Source organism: Dysidea avara, chromosome 1 (assembly GCF_963678975.1).
Source record: "Dysidea avara chromosome 1, odDysAvar1.4, whole genome shotgun sequence".
NCBI lineage: Eukaryota > Metazoa > Porifera > Demospongiae > Dictyoceratida > Dysideidae > Dysidea > Dysidea avara.
Window position 1 is genome coordinate 18,056,144 of NC_089272.1, and position 21,122 is coordinate 18,077,265.

Here is a 21,122-nt window from a genome sequence, read left to right on the forward strand (position 1 = left end):
AAGATCAAATTTTTATCACACCTACAGGGTAAACTGCTTAAAAGAATAACTTGAACCTCAAGTGTGTATATAGGCTAACCCATCCTTCGATTTTCATAAAGATATTTTCATAAAGATATCATATTGATAGCTACAGAGTTACAAGGAGAAAACAAACTTTGTGTAAAATTGTGGTGATCCAAATGGTCTACAATGCAAAAAATCTATATCCTATTGTCATACATATTAGGCTAAGTGTAACACCAGCTGGAAACCAATTTGCTTATGTTTTTGTAATAGAAAATGATAGAAACGTCTTAAAATCACATGGATTTTAGCTGTAACATTTCATAACCCTTTTACTCATTATTCACCCTCAACATTATCTGTTATCAGCTCAAGACATACTTAAGTGGATTGATTTTGTTGGTCAGTTTCTGGTTGGAGCACGATCTGTATGGCTTTTTGGCACTATTCTTTCTCTGTAGCACAGGACATTCACACCACCCATGGACTGTGGATCAGAAATGACTATTACTTGTTAAATTACCTACATGTGGAGTATGGTTAAAATTGAAACTTGCTATCCATCTTTCTGAACCATCTGTAAGCTGAAATTTAGTAGAAAAATGTTTTTGCCAACAAATACCAGAATGGGAAATGAATTAATGAAACAGTCTTCAAAAGCAAGGAAAGGAAGCTTATAAACACCTAACAATATGGTTATGTCACTCTAAAGCAATTCAATGCATGGAATATGCACTCACATGGTTGAATTTCAAATCTTGACAAATGCAACCATAACCCATTTCAATGAAAGCATTTTAAAATCTAATGACAATAATTTCTGCACACATTAGATACCACACCTCAATTAGCCTATTGGCTTATGATGTTGTCATAGTGTAAGATTCACCTGTGCTGGCCCAGGCAGCACCTGAGCAAACAGTTAATACCAATATTTACAAAAGGAACATAGTGATAAATTCCTTTTCAAAATGGCTAAATAAATCTTTTCTGTACGATGTACCATAGTTCTAGTAGACTTTGTGACAGTTGCACTCAAACAACACATTAATATTCCTGGTGAAGGAGCACCCACTAGCACAAACATGGCAGCCATAACATTGCACGACTAGTTCTAAGCTTCCTCGCTACAATTCTAGTTCCTTTTTATTAAGCACTTAAATAATCAAAAGCTTGTGTACTTGTTAGCTAATTATGCTTGCACTATCAAGCTTGTGTCAGATACATGCAGTAGTGTGAACTAGTACCAACCTGAGTTCAATAACTCGAGTTGAAATTACTCTTGCTAACCCTGGATAGTGTGAATGGGGTGATAGATAGCTCAGCTAGGTGGCTTGTAAGCTTCAATTTTAACCATACTTTGCATGCAGGTAATTTAATAAAGTACTGGTCATTGAAATGCTGCTGTGATTTTCCTGTGCTATAGAGCAAGAAACATTTCATTGTTGTCAAAAAGTCACACAGGTCATGCTGCCACCAGAAATTGACCAACAAAATCAAACCACCTATACTTTTGAGATGATAACAAACTGCTTTAAAGAATGCTGAGGGTGGGCATAGTGAAAAGGTTACAAAATGTTACAGCAAAAAAATGACATGATTTTTCCTAGATCTTGAATACAAATTCTATGTGTGTTGTATTAGAAATCATCAAAAAAAAATGTGTGTTCTATTAGAGTAGAACATTATAAAAATAAAACAAGCAATACAATGCAGGTATAAATTCTGTCTTCCATAATTATTAATGTACTTCAGCTAAGAAATTTAGGCAAAGACAATCCCCAAAACCAGCCTATGAAACAGCCCAATTGTAAACAAGGATATGCAGACTAACAATTTCTGAGTGAAAAGTTGTGAAATCAAAGGTAGCAGCAAGGGAATGGCTGCAGTGAAGTTACTGCCACTTTAAATTATTCACAGCCATAATTAAAATTGGCTTTAATGTCATTGCAGCTAGTTTAGTCATTGGTGAAATTACACTATTGTAGCCATTTCTTGGCTGCCACCTTTTATACACAACCTTTTTCACTCAGGCTTTTGAAGGCTGTGCACTTTTTATAGCTTCGCTGTTTTTGCATAGATTGCAAATAACAAGAACAATTGTAGTTAACTGAATGAATAGCATTTATATATTTATTGAATAACATTTATATGTCGCTAAAAATGATACTGCATTTCTTTATATTCACAGCTATCACGTGTCTATCAGGCATGGTATATCAACAGTGTGGTCCATCATGTCCTCAGACATGTGATACTAATGAAGATACAGATTGTAGTGGTGGTTGTGTTGAAGGATGTTTCTGTCCAAGTGGACAAGTGCTGTCAAATGGAAGGTGTATAGACAAGGCAGATTGTCAAGGTACAGTATGATAGCATTGTAATAGAGATCATGAAAGATTGGGTTGTTCTAGCCAAAAACATCACCCCAAAATCTTACACAGTATCACAATACTTTCATGGAATCTTAGCAGTATTAAGCAAGCCTTAAAGTGTCTACAGAGTGACTTCCATAAAGTTGTTGTAGAATTTTAATTTTTAATTTAGTTAAATTTTTTACTGACTAACTAACTGCTTGCCTGATGCCTTCAGCAATGCATAACTTGACAACCGCTAAGGCTACAAGCCTGATGCTTTAACTGTTAGACATCGCTTCAGCCCGACTGGTGTCTTTTGGCATACCGCAGTACATACAATGCATGCTTCATGGACATATTTACCTGGGTCCTCCTTTGTGCCCCATTTATCTTTGCTGACAGTGCAAGGTGTCAATTCACAGTAGCTCTGTGTGATGGCTTCCATACGTTTGTAATGGGAATTTCCAAGTTTTCCATTGTGACTGGATTGATTGCAGAGGTACTTCTCATACTGTAGTATTCTTCATTTGTAATACTGTGTAATGGACTGATCATAGCTGAAAATGGAGAGTAGTGGCACTTCTTTGCTTTTCAGTAACAGTTGATAGTTAGGGCACACGTTCAGATGTAAACAATAAACATGGTGCCACTCTTTTTGTAATGCAATGCACACAGGTTCACCAGTCATCAAAAAACAAAAACTAAAGAAGTTTGATTAGGGATCATAGAAATAAAAGTAGTGAAACAAGAGAGGCCACCTATATACCAGTGGACATTAAATCCCTACTTCCGTCATGGGTATAGACTGAGTAGGGATTTAATGTCCACCAGTGTGTATGTGACCTCCCTGTTTTGACCACTTTTTTATTTCTATGATCCCTAATTGAACTAAAAAAATCCTAAGTTTTCCTTACACTTGTGTATTATGTTTCTATATACGTAAGCTGTGTGACTTAGTAAGACAATGTTATGAATGTCTGCTACAAAAACAAACAAAAAAGTCAATTAGAACTTTTGTAGTCCAAATTCTACACATGCCTTCTTTGTATCTATTCAAAATGCTTAACTGTACCAAGAGATATAGCATTAAATTAAAGATAACACAATAGCATATGGCGTACAGTAATTTATTGAAAGCACTGTCAGGAGCTCAGAATTCATGGTCCCAGGTTTACCTTTTCAGCAAATATGCCAGTAAGACAGCCTAAGTGGCACATTTTGTATGTGTACTTACAGCTACTACAACAACTGCTTGATATGTGTACATAGATAATATCTTTTTAGGACCAAATCCTATTTATTTATTCCATTTACTCTTCCTTTCTTCCCTTGAATTGAACCTTGGATTGGTACAAAGTATATATAAGACATAATATTCTTTTGTTGATGTTATAACTGATTTATCAGTATGATAGAGTTGAGTATGGATTTTATTAGCAAGTGAGTGCTCTATTAGAGTGCCCCTAAGTATTGTACTTAGACATGCCATTGTTTCCAGAAATAATTCTAGATTTTTGACAACCACTGCATTATTCCTAAACCACTCTGGCTTAAGTGACATATGGCTTTATACTTTCAATCCTTTAGATTGGGCGGCACCTTGCATATTCCTATACCACTATTATATTTATATTGAAGGCTGTGGTGATATGTGCATTGTTTTATAGTGATGCTATTACATATACTGTACAGTAAGTTTACTTCATATTATCAATGGTTAATATGATGCAGCACTTTATTGTAATCATAATGGAATTCAATATGAGATTGGAGATGTGATACAACCAAACTGTACTACAAGGTGTACTTGTAGAGGAGGATATTTTGATTGTAAATCTCAACGATGTTTAATTGATGGATCAACTTGTTATGCATCAGGAGATCCTCACTATGGATCATTTGACTCAAAGAAATTTGACTTTCAAGGAAATTGTGAATATGTTCTTACTAAACCATGTAACAGCGATGACTTTATTGTTACAGCAGTGAACACTTTGTGGGTGTACAATCCTACTGTATCCGTGACAAGTCTAGTGAAAGTTATCATTCCAAATAAAGGACTAGAAATCATCCTTTCAAGGTCGAAAATTACCATTAATGGTATTGTCCAAAGAAACAATGGAGACAGAGTAGTTCATCGTTCTAGTGGAGTAGAAGTGTCAAGGACAGGTGGCCGACCATATGTTTTGCTTACAATCGGACATCCATTGGCAATTAAATGGACTGGAACTTATCGAGTTGACATTGCTGCATCTAGTGATTGGCAAGGACAATTGTGCGGACTGTGTGGGAACTACAACAATGATGTTAGTGATGATTTTATGTTTCCCAATGGTTCAGTGACAATGTCTGCAAATGATTTTGGTAGTAGCTGGTTGTATGCTAAACCATTGGAAGATTGTGGAGTGCCACAACCTCCACCACCTTGTCCAGCAAGTGTAACAGCAGCAGCACAATCACGATGTAATGAACTAATGAACAGTGTATTCAAAGTGTGTAATAGTGTGGTAGATCCCAGTGATTTCATAGATGACTGTAAATTAGATTATTGTTTATGCCGTGAAAGTGAAAGAGAAGATTGTTATTGTAACAGTTTATCTAGTTATGTTGCTACATGTGCATCAAAAGGAGTGATCATACCTAACTGGAGAAACTTCCTTTGCCGTAAGTAGTGTATTTACATTACTAAATCAGCTGTAATCTGTTTTATTGTTGCAGCTATTGACTGTTCATCAGGCATGGTATATCAACAATGTGGTCCATCATGTCCTCAGACATGTGATACTAATGAAGATACAGATTGTAGTGGTGGATGTGTTGAAGGATGTTTCTGTCCAAGTGGACAAGTGCTGTCAAATGGAAAGTGTATAGACAAGGCTGATTGTCAAGGTACAGTATGACAGTATTGTAAAGGGATCATAAAAATTTGTGCTGTTCTAGCCAAAAATATCACCCCAAAATCTTACACAATATCACAATACCTTCATGGAATTTTAGCAGTATTGGTGGGGTATAAGCAAGCCCAAAAGTGTCTACAGAGTGGCCAAATATGCTTCCAATAAGTTGCTGCAGAATTATAATTTTAATTTTGCTAAAGTTTCTACTAACTAACTGACTAACTAACTACCTGATGCCTTCAGAAAATCGTAAATTGACAACTGCTAAGGCTACAGGTTAAGGGGGTATGCTACTAATTCCTATGGCTTCACCTGAAAATAAATGCTTTCTACTGATCCCTGCTTGCTATCCATTATTTTTTGTATCAGATGCATTTATAGCACTAAGAAATCATCATCTCCAGTTAAAAACACTCACTAAAAGTTTCAGCTTTGTGTTTAAGACCAAAAAATTGTAGAAACCTACACAGTTATGGCATTTTTGAAACTAGTCTCTCAGTTTTAGTTCTATGGTGTTCAAACTTTATAATCTGCTACCTAAGTGGATTTGTAACAAAAGTATGGAAGCAATTTTTGAAATTTCGTTTTCAAATTAGCTGTGGAATTCTCAATATTTGAAAAAAAATTGATCCAGTTTTCTGGTGCTCTAGTAGTCGTGTAATAACATCATACGAAAATCTGATTCCATACATTTCAGGATAATACTATGACAAGCCTCTGCAAAATATTTTAGAGAGTTTCATCATCAGCTGTAGAAGAAGAATCAATTTTACTGAAAAATGACAATTGCGCCATAGTTTACACATGCTTTGAAGATTTTTACTCAGATTTGCACTAAACAGATGTTCAAGGCCTCAACTACAACATCAGTTATTGATCAGTTAGATAATAGTGTCTGTGTTAACTATAGAGTTTCACATAAAGACATGTTTTAAATCCATGGAAGCCATAGGACATAGTTGCCTGCCCCCTTAACTGTTAGACACTGTATCAGCCCGACTGGTGTCTTTTGGCATACTGCAGTGCATACAATGCATGCTTTTTTATTGACGTAATTACCTGGGTCCTCCTTTGTGCCCATTTATCTTTGCTGACAGTGCAAGGTGTCGATCTGCATGATGGCTTCCATATGCATTTCTAATGGGAATTTCCAAGTTTTCCATTGTGACTGGATTGATTGCAGAGGTCCTTCTGATAGTATTCTTCATTTGCAATGTTGTGTAATGAATGCACTGTAGTGAAACAAGGGAGGCCGCCTATATACCAGTGGACATTAAATCCCTACTTCCGTCATGGGTATAGACTGAGGTAGGGATTTAATGTCCACCAGTGTGTATATGACCTCCCCTTTTTCATCACTTTTTTATTTCTATGATCCCTAATTGAACTAAAAATATCCTACGTTTTCATTACACTTGTGTATTATGTAATAGTTATACCATGGCTGCGGGTGTATATGTCAGCAAAATCCCAAGCAGCCATGGTACAAGTGATATATATCACTTGGGGCATACTCACCTAATAGGTGAAAGAACTAACGAGAACTCATCCCATTTGTTTTATACAGTAGAATCTGAAGATCGATTGTGGTTTTAATAGCGTGGGCTAATAGCCATCAAAACGTTGTCCATACATTAAAACGTCATTAATACGTTACTATGCTTCAACACACAATGTTAGAAAACTTGCGATTGTGGGATGGAATTTATATTGTTATCATTTTTGTACTAAGTTAAGCCAACTAACTTCGCTATTGGTACAGTAAATAAGTTATTATATTAAGTTAAGTACTTAGAACTGTAAGTTACTAACCTATTTCAACGTAGTAGTAGTAGCTTTGCTGTTCCATGGTCTGTTCAAAGGCTGATACGTGGTGGGTAGAAATACGCATCCACAATCGCCCAAACAGTTATTTTGTGCCTTCATTATCCTTTAGTAACAACCAACTACTCTATCTTAACCTATGTACTAAGCTTAGCAACCTCTACAAAACCGAGTCCCACAATACAATACTCTATGTCGCTCAATATAACGAGTCAAAGCGCATCGATTCTTTGAACTGGCTGGGTATCAAAGTCATTGGCAAACCGCTTTCCCATGATATTGCCCGGGAAATGTGCGAGTTAAACACCGAGCGGCGCCTTTGAACGCCCACGCTAAAGTGGTATATGTTTCTATATACGTAAATTGTGTGACTTAGTAAGACAATTTTATGGAAGTCTGCTAAAAAAAATAAAAAAACAAAGAGAACTTTTGTAGCCCAAATTCTGCACATGCCTTCTTTGTATCTATTCAAAATGCTTAACTGTACCAAGAGATATAGCATTAAGATTGGGCTGCACATACTGTACCTTGTATATTCCTATACCACTACTTATATTGAAGGCTGTGGTGATATGTGCATTGTTTTATAGTGATCCTATTACATATACTGTACTGTAAGTTTACTTCATATTATCAATGGTTAATATGATGTAGCACTGTATTGTAATCATAATGGAATTCAATATGAGATTGGAGATGTGATACAACCAAACTGTACTACAAGGTGTACTTGTAGAGGAGGATATTTTGATTGTAAATCTCAACGATGTTTAATTGATGGATCAACTTGTTATGCATCAGGAGATCCTCACTATGGATCATTTGACTCAAAGAAATTTGACTTTCAAGGAAATTGTGAATATGTTCTTACTAAACCATGTAACAGCGATGACTTTATTGTTACAGCAGTGAACACTTTGTGGGTGTACAATCCTACTGTATCCGTGACAAGTCTAGTGAAAGTTATCATTCCAAATAAAGGACTAGAAATCATCCTTTCAAGGTCGAAAATTACTATTAATGGTATTGTCCAAAGAAACAATGGAGACAGAGTAGTTCATCGTTCTAGTGGAGTAGAAGTGTCAAGGACAGGTGGCCGACCATATGTTTTGCTTACAATCGGACATCCATTGGCAATTAAATGGACTGGAACTTATCGAGTTGACATTGCTGCATCTAGTGATTGGCAAGGACAATTGTGCGGACTGTGTGGGAACTACAACAATGATGTTAGTGATGATTTTATGTTTCCCAATGGTTCAGTGACAATGTCTGCAAATGATTTTGGTAGTAGCTGGTTGTATGCTAAACCATTGGAAGATTGTGGAGTGCCACAACCTCCACCACCTTGTCCAGCAAGTGTTACAACAGCAGCGCAATCACGATGTAATGAACTAATGAACAGTGTATTCAATGTGTGTAATAGTGTGGTAGATCCCAGTGATTTCATTGATGATTGTAAATTAGATTATTGCTTATGCCATGAGAGTGAAAGAGAAGATTGTTATTGTAACAGTTTATCTAGTTATGTTGCTACATGTGCATCAAAAGGAGTGATCATACCTAACTGGAGAAACTTCCTTTGCCGTAAGTAGTGTATTTACATTGCTGAATCAGTTGTAATCTGTTTTTTTGTTGCAGCTATCACCTGTCCATCAGGCATGGTATATCAACAATGTGGTCCATCATGTCCTCAGACATGTGATACTAATGAAGATACAGATTGTAGTGGTGGATGTGTTGAAGGATGTTTTTGTCCAAGTGGACAAGTTTTATTAAATGGAAATTGCATAAATGAGTCTGAATGTGAAGGTAGGTGTGTACTGAATGCTGATTACTCTTGCCTATGTACCAATCAATACATTTGCATATATAGCCTTATGTGTATTATGGAAAACAGGACATGTGGGTGCATTAAATTAGCCTACTTTTTCAAACCTTTATGTATCATAACATTTTATGCCATCGCGTTATAGATATCAAACAGTACATTAATTAGTATACCATTTAAGCAGGGATTGCCCCAACAATTTCATGTGTTGCCCAAAATTTCACCTCTGAAACCATTCTAGAAACATCTTACACAACAAAAATCACCTTTACAGAATAGTACTAGTCCATATAATACAGCATTAAATATAACAAAACAATTGCAAATGGCCAGATATGGAATTTTTTTTTAAATTGCCAAAAATTGAATTTTAGTTTCACTGCCTCACTGAACACAGTCGCAAGGCTGGAGGCCAAATGAAACAGCGCACAACCACCATTTTATTTCACAATAACAAACTCAACAGTGGGATGTGCCTTTTGGGGTTCCGATGAGTGTAAGCGCTCTGCACCTTGTCTTTTCTTTAACGAAGTCACTATTGGTCCGGCAGGCAGAAATATTTTGTTAGGGCTATTGTTTCAGCAGTCCACTAGATTTCTCTCACTATAAAGCACACTAGTTGCATGCTATGCCCCGAATATTTTATTATTTTATTATTATATTATTCAACTTTAGGTCACACATACAGTAGTTGCCCGAAGTATTCAACTTTAGGGTATGCGATAAGTAGTAATAGCATTAGGATTAGGGTTGGGTTCAGCTTTGGTTTCTTCTTCATCTTTGTCTTCAATATATAGAAGTTACTCTACTTGGACACATTTAAGATAGAACTAAGGGAGGTAGGCAGCTGGAAGTCACATAGCACAGTGGCTATGGCTCTGGGAAAACACACTGGAGGACCCAGGTTCGAATCCCAATCAACAATTTTGTTGTTTTTTTGTTTAAATTTTATCTTTATTCACGTGGCTGCCGGAACAATAGAAACAGCCTTTCTTTTAAATTCAATCAGACTGCTTGTCTTCTCCTTCTTCATCTAACAAAACCATATCGATGCATTAATTTTGTGTATCAAAAACTTTCTTTCAGCAGTATAAAATTTAGACACAACAGAATTATTTCAGAGCTGGATTTCAGAAGTGCTTTTGCCGGCACTACTATAAGAGATACACTAGCTTGAAGATATTTGCAACTTTACGATTGGGTGTTCACAATAGGTTCGCGACCACATCCACCTTTCACACCACAGTTCAAAGGAGCCTCCCGAGCTACATTCACAATATATCCCAGCTGGTGACTTTTCCCAGGCTACATCTGAATGTAGACCGGGCTACCGCTAGACGTTAAAGTGAAACTTGCAGGGAACTCACATGTTCAATCTACAGTAGATTAAATACAAAGTGACTAGTATTCCATGACAGGAATGCAGGATTCAAGCCATTGAAGCTATAGTACTGTATGAACAGATCTAGATTAGTGAGCTTGTTTATTGTGAGCCTGTCAAGTTCTACATACTGGATTATCTACTGTAGAATAAGTCATCAAATTCCAGGTTACCATTTAACCATGGGGGATCTTTTGCTCTGTATTATCAGAGAACACTGTTTAAGAACAAACTGTTCTCTTCACCATATAAGAATTCTGATAAAAGAGACAAAGGAAGGTTAACCTGCATCAGTGTATATGAGGAAATATATGCAATCTAGGCTTGTGCCAATTATGCCGGCATAATTTTGAGCATAATAGGCTAGCAAAAGCATCAAGCATTATGCCAGCATAATAGGAAGATTTTCAAAATTTTAATTAAAACGCACAAGGCGTGCCAAAAATACTGCATAGTTAGAGTATAGCTAGAGTATAGCTAGAGTAAATAGGCTGATAGCACATCATGCCTGCCGGTGCAGATGATACAAACAGGTATGCTAGTATTAGCTAGGCCTGAGCCTATTATGCTTTTGAAATTGCCTATTATGCTTTGAGCAATGCTCCAAAATTTTCCCTATTATACTCCAATTATGCCCAGTTGTGTACCATTATGCCCCAAATATGCTCATATAAAATTGTATATTCTCTGTTAGATTATCTAATGTATCAGTGAATGTTCTATTTGGATATTTCAATATGCGGTGACTGTTCTATTACAGTATATCGATCTTCAACTAATCTGTTCTTCCCAACGCAGCTTTAACTCAGATTTTTAGCTAGTTTGCGTACTATCCCATTCTGCACCATGCATAATAGACAGAGTTCAGCTTCTCTGATGACCAATGCACAAAAATTGTGCCTATTATGCTGGCATTCTAATTGGAAGAATACGGCACCCGTAATATCTGAGTGTTTCCGCGTGAATCTGTGGCTGATGAGACTGGACAAAGTGTTCCTTGACAAACCGTATAATTATGCTGATTTCGAATTTTCCATGTGTTTTTGATTGGAGGACAATTGACGTTGGATTATGATAAAAAATATGGCTGTTTTGAAGTAAATCTCCATCTGTCACTGTTCAGAATTCGGCATTTCATTCACCCTGGGCTTCAAGGCATCCCTCTGCATTAATGCAAGTATAGTTGAAGGTAAGCAGTTTGTTGTCTTGCACGGAATTGCAGTGATTATAACATTTAAACTTTTCAAAAGTGGAAATAGCCACTTCTCTTTCAAGTCAGTAATTGATAGTAGAGATTTCCAACTAAATTAAATAATTAACATTCCATGCATTCATTGGTATGCCAAATATTGTGCTATTTTTCAGGTTCACATTAGTGCAAATCCCACCTCAACCGGTGGTTCCTATTAAAAGATATAAGCCAAAGAAGTTGACAGTGTGATGATTTTTGTGTACAGTATTTTCAATGCTTTTTGGCACCAAATACAATATTCAAAGTGTCATAAATCCAGATAGGAAACTAATAATGACATGAAATTTTCACCACATATCTATTTTATGGAGAACAGTACAAGAGCTAGGTGAAACCTCTCAAGAGTGACCGCTTCTTTGTAGACTGACCACTCAGAATATTACATGAATAAAACAACTGATTCACAAAGAAATGTGTAATACTAAGTATACACAGGTACCCAATGCATTTTCAAGGATAACTAACTTTAAAATCAGTAAACTATTATATAACATGGTAATTGCTGGCCTCACAAGTCACAAATAAATAAATACTTTGGAAACATGACAATCAGATAACAAAATGTAAGACCAATATTATTTTTAAAATCAGGGGTGGATCTAGAAATTTTCAGAGGGGGTTTCAGGTTCTCTGGAGTTGTAACTTTAGCCTAGCTACAAGTTGAAGACCAAAAAAAAAGGTCATTACATGGTTTTGAACACTGTGAAGGTGATTTCAAAGGCAAAATTATGATGTTTTGCCAATAGAAAAAGCCATAATATGATATAGTATGTATAACTCTTTGTAATTTTATCACCCAGACAAATCGTAGAGGCGCACGCTATTTAAGAGGGGTTATGGAAACCCCAGAAACCCCCCTAAAACTGCCCCTGAAAATGGATTTGTTTGGACATTGTTCAGCTTTATTTTTCACATTGTAAGCACTAAGGATGATAATATTTTTTATTATATACTGTAGCACAATGGCATCACTATACTATAAAGAGAAATTATAAAGTTTCTGACCAAAATTACATTCACTTAAGTTGCTATAAAATAAATCAAAATAGCAGTAGATAAATCAGAACATCGCAACAGGTAAGTGTGAAGCCATTAAGTGTGAAGCCATGTAAGGCTGGTATCATGTGTCAGTCTCAGCTATGTTCAGGCCATTACACAGTGCTACAAATAAAGAACAGCAGGAGAAGCACCTCTGCAATCAATCCAGTCACCATGAAAAATATGGATGATTTGTGTGCCCCAACCATTAATTACTGACTTGAAACCATTTTGCTTTGTTTTCACTTATTTTCAGCACATTACACAACATTACAAATGAAGAACAGTATTAGAAGTGCCTCTGCAATCAATCCAGTTACCAAGAAAATTTAATACAGGTGATTCCTGTTTATAAATGGGAAGCCATGCATTGAATTGACACCTTGGGCTGTTAGAAAAACATTGGGAAAAAAAGAGGACAAAGGTTATGTCCATGATGCATTCATTGTACGTACTGCAGTATGCCAAAGGCACCTGTCGGGCTGAAGTGATGTCAAACAGAGAAAAAATCGAGCCTGTTGCCTTAGCTGTTATCGCGTTATGCTTGTCTGAAAGAACAGGCAGGCAGGCAGTTAGTCTGTCAGTATAAAATTCCATTTTATAATTTAAAAAATTTTTTTTTTGCAGTAATCTATTGGAAGCACTTATGGTCATACTGAAGGCACTTTTGGGCTTGGTTATATACTAAGCCAAGACGTCAGGGTAGTCTTGTGAAGCTGGTTTTGGGTGATTTTTTGGCAAAAAACCCAAATTGGGGGGTGATTAGCTTGGGTGATTGATCGCCCATGCTCCCTGATACAGATCGGACATGTTACATATTAACTGTAACATGGGGCATTCGGGCATTTGCCTGATATATATACCCTCATTACTCAGACCTGTAGCCCTCGGGTTGTTGGGCATACATACGTATCAGGCAAAGCCCTCATGCCCATGTTACAACTATTGCATAAGACTTCCTTATTATAGTCAGTTCGCATTCACCTGAGTCCCACCAAATATAGTAATATCAAACATGTGTTCAGTCCCAATGGTTTGGTATTGGAACAATCGTGTTTGTTTATATGTTGTAAACACATTTGCTTGCTTGAATTGTTTATACTACATAAACGTATGGGATATTTTAAAGCCTCATAAGTTTTTGTTTATATCAAAGCATTTTTCAATAAACATTTCTGGTGCTTATATGGCATTGCAGTGCTACTATATGTTTGGGAATCTGGCTTGTGTAACAAGAGTTATTAACAAGAAATCAGTGTTCAGGTGAATGCGAACAGACTAAACTGTTTATATTTATATAGAGACATATCTTGATTAATGTCAATTACTGTATTTGTAGCACTCTACTGTACCAATAATGGAATTCGTTACAACATTGGAGATGAGATACAACCAAACTGTACTGCAAGATGTACCTGTTTATATGGAGGATATTTTAGTTGTAGATCACAAAGATGTTCACTTGATGGTCCAACTGGATATGCATGGGGAGATCCTCACTATGGATCATTTGACTCAAAGAGATTTGACTTTCAAGGAAATTGTGAATATGTTCTTACTAAACCATGTAACAATAGTGACTTCATTATTACAGCAACTAATACACTGTGGGGTAGTGGCTTTGTGTCAGTGACTAGTTCAGTAAAAGTGATAATCCCTAATAAAGGATTCCAGATAGTTCTCTCTCAAGGTAGAGGTGGTACAATCACAATCAATGGCATACTACTTACAAATAATGGAGATAGAGTTGTTCATCGTTCCAGTGGAGTAGAAGTAATGAGGATAGGTGGAAAGTCGTATGTTCTACTAAACATTGTGTATCCATTGGCAATAACTTGGGATGGAGTTTATCGAGTTGACATTACTGTATCTAGTAGTTGGCAGGGACAATTGTGTGGACTATTGGGTCACTACAACAACGATGCTAGTGATGATTTTATGTTTCCCAATGGTTCAGTGACAACTTCTGCAAATGATTTTGGTAACAGCTGGTTGTATGCTAAAACATCAGAAGATTGTGGAGTACCACAACCTCCACCACCTTGTCCAGCAAGCATTACAACAGCAGCACAATCACGATGTAATGAACTAACAAACAGTGTATTCAATGTGTGTAATAGTGTGGTAGATCCCAGTGATTTCATTGATGGTTGCAAGCTAGACTACTGTTTGTGCAGTGAGAGGGATAGAGAAGATTGTTATTGTAATATATTGTCTAGCTATGTTACAACATGTGCATCAAAAGGAGTGACAATCCCAAACTGGAGAAATTTCTTATGTCGTAAGTGAAACAAAAATTAATAATAATTATATTGATTGTGCAAGGCTTCTGTAAGCTCAACTGTGGTACAGTATAGTATGTAACTCAAGCATAGTTCTAGTGGAGTTTTAATGGTTTCTGGAAAACCAGCCAGCTTATTGAAATTTGAGAAGATTGATTATTGTACAGTGTACATGTAAAGTAACTTCTAGGGGCTAAACCTCATCAATCACTCACCTTTCTCATGAAATCACCAAAAATTGTTTTGTCAGCATTGTCATTCGTGCCAAGCGCCTCAAAAAATTTATGGTTTCCTGCTTTGTTAATACTTTAATCTTTTTCAAAGACCAACAATTGGTGAACTTCAACTGTGAAACAATTTTGTGGGGTGATTTTACCCTGTGGCATGGTAGCTTGTTTATGATGCTTTGTAAATGAATGCCTGGATTTTCCACTGTGTCTGGAGGACACTCAGAAAATGTTTTGCAAAGGTACCACAGCAAAAACAACTGCACATCATCAGCTGGACGTGAACCCAAACCTCATACTTACAGCACCACACATATGCGCTACCCACTATGCTAAACGTTACACATGATGTCAGTGTTGGTTAAAGTTTTGTAAAGGTATGTATAAGTTGAATGCACAGGTTATACTTGTACTTTACATGCAGTGTACAAAAAGAATTCCAGCATAGCCAGAAAAGCTAGTAGCTACACTAAATTCTATTGGTTTAAAGGATTCCTGGATGGTATGTATTTTAGCAGAACACTTACTTCACTATAAAATTTAAGATCGAGATACTCTAACTGAGTAGTCACTCTAATACAACAGTCAGATAAATATACTTGGAATCACTCTCAGATTCAATCACAGAAGGTCTAATTTCCCAGGGGATCCCCAAACCCTCCTAGGTTGTAATGTGCTTAGCATCCTACCCACACTATGGTATGCCTTTCTTATATTACCTAGCTCTAATGTTATGTAGCTAGGCCTTGACGTCACCAAACATACTCACCATCCAGTGAGATTTAGGTCTACACCTTGCATTAAATGCACTGTCAATGATGAATAACAGCAGTTGGAAGCTTTATTTACAGTTATTCTTAGATGATGGGACCTTTGTTTGGCACAAAAAATGCTTTGATATGTGCATCAACTGGTGAGAAAATTGTTGGATGACAAAGGAATTGGGGACATCAGATGACTTTTCAGCTTTACATACATAGATGTACAAATCTAGTCACTAATGTAAAGAACTCTTATGTTTTGAATATTCAGTTGCATTATTAACATCACTTCTTTTCTTATTGTGTAGCTATCACTTGTCCATCAGGCATGGTATATCAACAATGTGGTCCATCATGTCCTCAGACATGTGATACTAATGAAGATACAGATTGTAGTGGTGGTTGTGTTGAAGGATGCTTCTGTCCTAGTGGACAAGTTTTATATAAAGGAAATTGTGTAAATGAATCCGATTGCCAAGGTACGTAGGCAAGTATTTGCATGATTCACTGATGCATCATCTTAACATATTGTACGTATGTACATGTCCATAAATTATTTTGCTAGTAACCATTATGCAGTACCCATTTTAAAAAATAATAAATTTCTGCAGTTTCAATGTGAACCTTGACAATCAAATTATCTCAATTGTGCAATTATTCTGTAGAGTTTGTGGTTAATGATTAAAATTATAGTACAGAGTACACATAATTATATGGAATGTAGTTCGTATATACAGTACGTAATCATGCTAGAGATGCTTACTCATAGTATTCCACAGTACGATGATGTATATTGTACATAGTGTCACACTGCACCTTATCATACTGTAGCAACCAAGTACGTTTGTTATTAACGGCAATGTAAACTGCTCAATTGCAGTATCTATTGTATCTACATATCTCCACATTTCCTACTTCAAATAGGATGAATTTGCAATAGAATTTTTTTGGTAGTTTGATACATACTTGTAGTTCACATAAAAAACGTGAGTAGAGATAACTGAGATATATCCCATCAAAGTTTGCTTAGGTCTTTTATTACAAATGCTGTCAGTAAATAAATTATGCTTTGAAAAATACCCTATTATACTTTGCAAGCCTACTATGCTCAAAATCATGCTTTCATAATGAAGATTATGTTCAAGAACTGACTGTACATGTTTTGTTACACTATTTTCTGACTGCTTAGTTTTTTTATTAAGTGACTGTTCTATTAAAGTATCTTGATCTTATTTCTGTAAAGTGTAAAACTCAGCCAGGAAACATTTACAGTTGATTTGATAATATTACAGGAATATTTATATTAATGCTTTACTAAGGCCAAAGTTTCTTGCACATGTTGGTAAATTATCAAGGTATAAATGTTCAGTAATGCAATGGAAATTTGTTTAAATATCAATGAGTTATAACACAGAACGCAACCATGTGTGTATGTAACAAACATATTTTGAGATAACTCAAATATCAAGCAGTACGGTAGTACTGTTTAAGTAGGGATCACCCGAAACACATGATGACATGCACCACCTAAAATGCTGCCTTAAAAAAGACAGCTTAGAAACGTCTTACATGACAAAAATCACATTTGCGGAATAATATGAGTCCATCTAACATCAAATGTAGTGTTAAAAGCAAGAAAACTCTTACAGGCAGCCAGATATAGAATTTTTTTTAAATCATCAAATTCTAAATTTTGTCTGACTCAATCACCTACCCACTGACTACAGCCACAAGCCTAGAGGCCAAACGAAGCAGTGAATTGCCACAATTTTATGCCACAATAGCAAACTCACCAGTGGGATTTGCCTTTTGGGATTCCAACAAGTGTGTGCCTTCCATGTGCCTTGTCTTTTCTTTTATCTTCAATCAGACTGCTTGTCTTCTTCATCCAATGAAATAATATAGAGGCATTAATTTTCCATATCGAAGCATTAATTTTCCATATCAACACTTTCTTTGTAGAGAGCAGTCAAGAAGCGGAACACGAGGCCTTAAGGATGATCACGTGATTATATCCAATCAAACATACACACTCTTACAACACTATCAGGCGTGATACAAGTGGGCGTGTGTGTGCAATAGTCACGTGTGTGCGTAGTGCCTATATATTGTATAAGTGTTCTGTCTCTTACATCCCCCCACCAAGCATGGTGTGGCTGGATAGTCACACATGCTGATATTAGTGCCAGGTAGGGTCTTCTATCAGGCGTTGTGGTGGTCTGTGCGGCCGGTCTGATCGACGCACATTTGCTGTCTGATCCTGGGATGGTTCGTGACGGTTGCGTCCTGTTGAATTAGGTGCTTCGTGTGGTAGGGAGACATCTAGCTGGTGTGGGTTCCTCTCAGATGCATCCAGAGATGCTGGAGTGCGATGTCTTAGGAATCTTCGGTTACGTACCAGTACACGTCCACCCTGGGTCTTGATTGAGTATCGGCGATAGGGACTAATGTGAACTACTGTACCGTATATGTCCCAGAGCTTTGTCCTTGGGTTTTGAAGGGCGACGTTTGATCCCAACTGGATGTCAGGCAAGTTTCGAGCGTGCGCATTGTAACATCTCTCTGATTGTTCTAAGGTGTGAGTTGCTTGTTTCTCTGCGTCTGCCACGTTTCGTTGCCACTCTGGCGCAAAGGAACGTCGGTGTGCTGGTAGTGTATCCTGTATGGGTCTACCGTATAGCTTTTGCGCAGGGGACTGTCCATCTCTGCGGGATGGTGTATTCCTGTATTGCAGTAATGCGCGGCATATCACATCTGTGTTCAAAGACCTCCTCCCCCAAGAGGTGGCGATTAATTTCTTCATAGACTTCACTGTAGCCTCAACTTTTCCATTACTCTGTGGGTAATGTGGGGACGAGGTCTTATGGGCAAACCCCCAATGTTTGGAAAATTTACTGAAGTGGTTGGATGTGAACTGGGGGCCACCATCAGACCACACGATGTCTGGAACAGCTGTACGGCAAAAGGCTTGAGTTAAAGCTTGGGTTAAGCGCTGTGTTGATGTGTTGAGCTGCATCGGGATAATGTCAGGCCAGTCGGTACAGCAATCTACTATGATGAGAAACTGCTGACCCCCGTAGCTACAGAAGTCTATTGCAATCTCCTGGAACGGTCTTGCGGGTCTGGGTTTGGACATGATGTATTCCTTGTTATTCGATGGAAGCCGGTCTTGACACATTTTGCATGAGAGCACAACATTATCGATATCGTTATCGATTCCAGGCCAATAAATGGATAATCTAGCTCGCTCCTTGGTCCGTACTGATCCCTGATGGGACTCATGGAGGCTGATTAACACCTGGCGGCGCATTGAGGCTGGGATCAACAGACGACAGCCATAGACAATCAACCCATCATCCACTGAAAGGTGCTCACGTGCACTCCAAAAGCACCGGCAAGACTCCGGCAGCTGGCTACGGTGATCTGGGAAGCCATGGGTGATTGTATGTTTCAGCTGTTGGTAGGCAGGGTCATGGGCCACTGTCTCGCGTAAATCTTGAAGCCGGATGTTGTCATGTCCAGCACTAGTACTTGCTCTAAGTTCTGTGATTGACGGTTCTGGGTGGTGTTGATGGTCAAATTCTGCGAGTGCGTCATCCAACTGGGGGTTGGAGACTGGGTTACGTGAGAGGGCATCAGGGGCACTGTTGCTTTTGCCTTTAATCCATTTAGCTGTGAGGTTGTACGCCATCAAGCGAGACTTAAGGCGTTGGAGTCTGGGGTTCTCAATCTCATCCAATCTCTTGGTATTAAGTATAGGGACTAAGGGATTGTGGTCATTTACCACTGAGAATTGTTGAAGGCCTGCTAAGAACATGTTGCATTTTGCCACAGCCCACGCGACTGCGAGTAACTCCAGTTCTATGATGGCATAGTGGGATTCAGCATCGGACAGGAACCTAGAGCCTGCCTGAACTAAGGACCAACTTTCTCCATGCTGCTGTTGGAGTATATACCCCAGTCCCTGCCGGCTGGCATCAGTGCTGAGACGGGTTGGCTTGGTGAGGTCAAAGAAAGAGAGGGCTGGCTGTGTTGTTAGGGACTTTTTGGCCTCCACGAATGCTGCGTCATGGCTGGGCATCCACACGAACTCGTTTTTCGTGCTTAAAAGCGGTCGAAATGGGGCCAGGAGTGAGGCAACCAAGTTAGTGCTGGATGATAATTGGTTAATTAATCCGACGAAGGAACGGAGCTCGGTACGGTTGGTTGGAACGGGGTAGTTTGATATTGCTGATGTGATGGATGGGTCAATTTGGTAACCCTCCTCAGATAGCAAGAAGCCGGCAAAGGTGGTCTTGGTTTGAAAAAACCTGCTCTTCTCCAGGTTCAGTGCAATGTTGTTGTCAGCGCAGCATTTCAAGAATTGTTTCACGTGTGTGACATGGTTGCTAAGGTCGCCGTCGTATATTACAAAGTCATCCACCACGCGCCTAAACCCTGACAAGCCTTTAAAGGCTTCTGTCATGCGGCGGTTGTAATGCTCCGATATCGAAGAGACCCCGTAGGGTGCTCGAAGGTACTTAAACCTCCCAAATGGGGTTATAAACGTTGTCCAGGGTTGGCTTTGTTCATCAAGGGGGCACTGGTGGTACCCTTTGAGGACATCGATGACTATAAAGAATTTGGCATCGCTAGCGGTGATGTCAGCCACGGCCTGAGCTGGGGTAAGTAATTGGTATCGTTCGCGGACGACGAAACGGTTAAGGTGGGATAGGTCGACACACATACGGATTTTGTCTGAATACTTCTTTGGGGCAACCACAATTGGTGCACACCATTCGGTGGCTTCTGTGACTGGTGCGATAATGTGTTCTGACTGCAACAACTCGAGTTCGGCCTTCAGCTTGTCGCGATAGGCGAAGGGAACAGATCGTGGTGTGCTTACGCAGAAGGGCCTTGCATTGGCCGACAGTGATATGTGGAATTGTTCCCCTTCCATGGTTCGAATTTTCCCATCAAAAACTGTTGGAAACTCTCTTTTCAGGGCGTCCACCGACGGTGGGGCATGAGGGAGGGTGGTGGCTTTGATACTTGGGGACGAGGGGGGGCTGTTGAGGGGGACGGGAGCGGGTAGTGCGGGGGCAGGACGTGTAGAGCCTTAGCGGCCTTCCAAGACATGATGACTCCATCCAAGGTTGGGAAGATGTACATGTCTTCTTTATGTTCTTTACCTGCAAGTTGGAAGTGGACACACATCTTTCCTATGGGGCACATTCTCTGGCCATTGGCTACTCGGGGTCTAAACTCTGATGGTAAGAGGTTCTCT

At 38.3% G+C, this 21,122-nt stretch overlaps 1 protein-coding gene across 1 annotated transcript in view; it reads left to right on the top strand.

Annotated features, from left to right (window-relative positions):
- Nucleotides 1-21,122, top strand: part of LOC136264261 (IgGFc-binding protein-like) — a 35,076-nt gene that overhangs the window by 10,707 nt on the left and 3,247 nt on the right. The window contains exons 5-11 of the mRNA XM_066059004.1: nt 2,198-2,368; nt 4,095-5,027; nt 5,082-5,252; nt 7,739-8,671; nt 8,726-8,896; nt 13,926-14,867; nt 16,165-16,335. Coding sequence (XP_065915076.1) covers nt 2,198-2,368; nt 4,095-5,027; nt 5,082-5,252; nt 7,739-8,671; nt 8,726-8,896; nt 13,926-14,867; nt 16,165-16,335 — 3,492 coding nt within the window. The remainder of the gene's footprint in view (nt 1-2,197; nt 2,369-4,094; nt 5,028-5,081; nt 5,253-7,738; nt 8,672-8,725; nt 8,897-13,925; nt 14,868-16,164; nt 16,336-21,122) is intronic.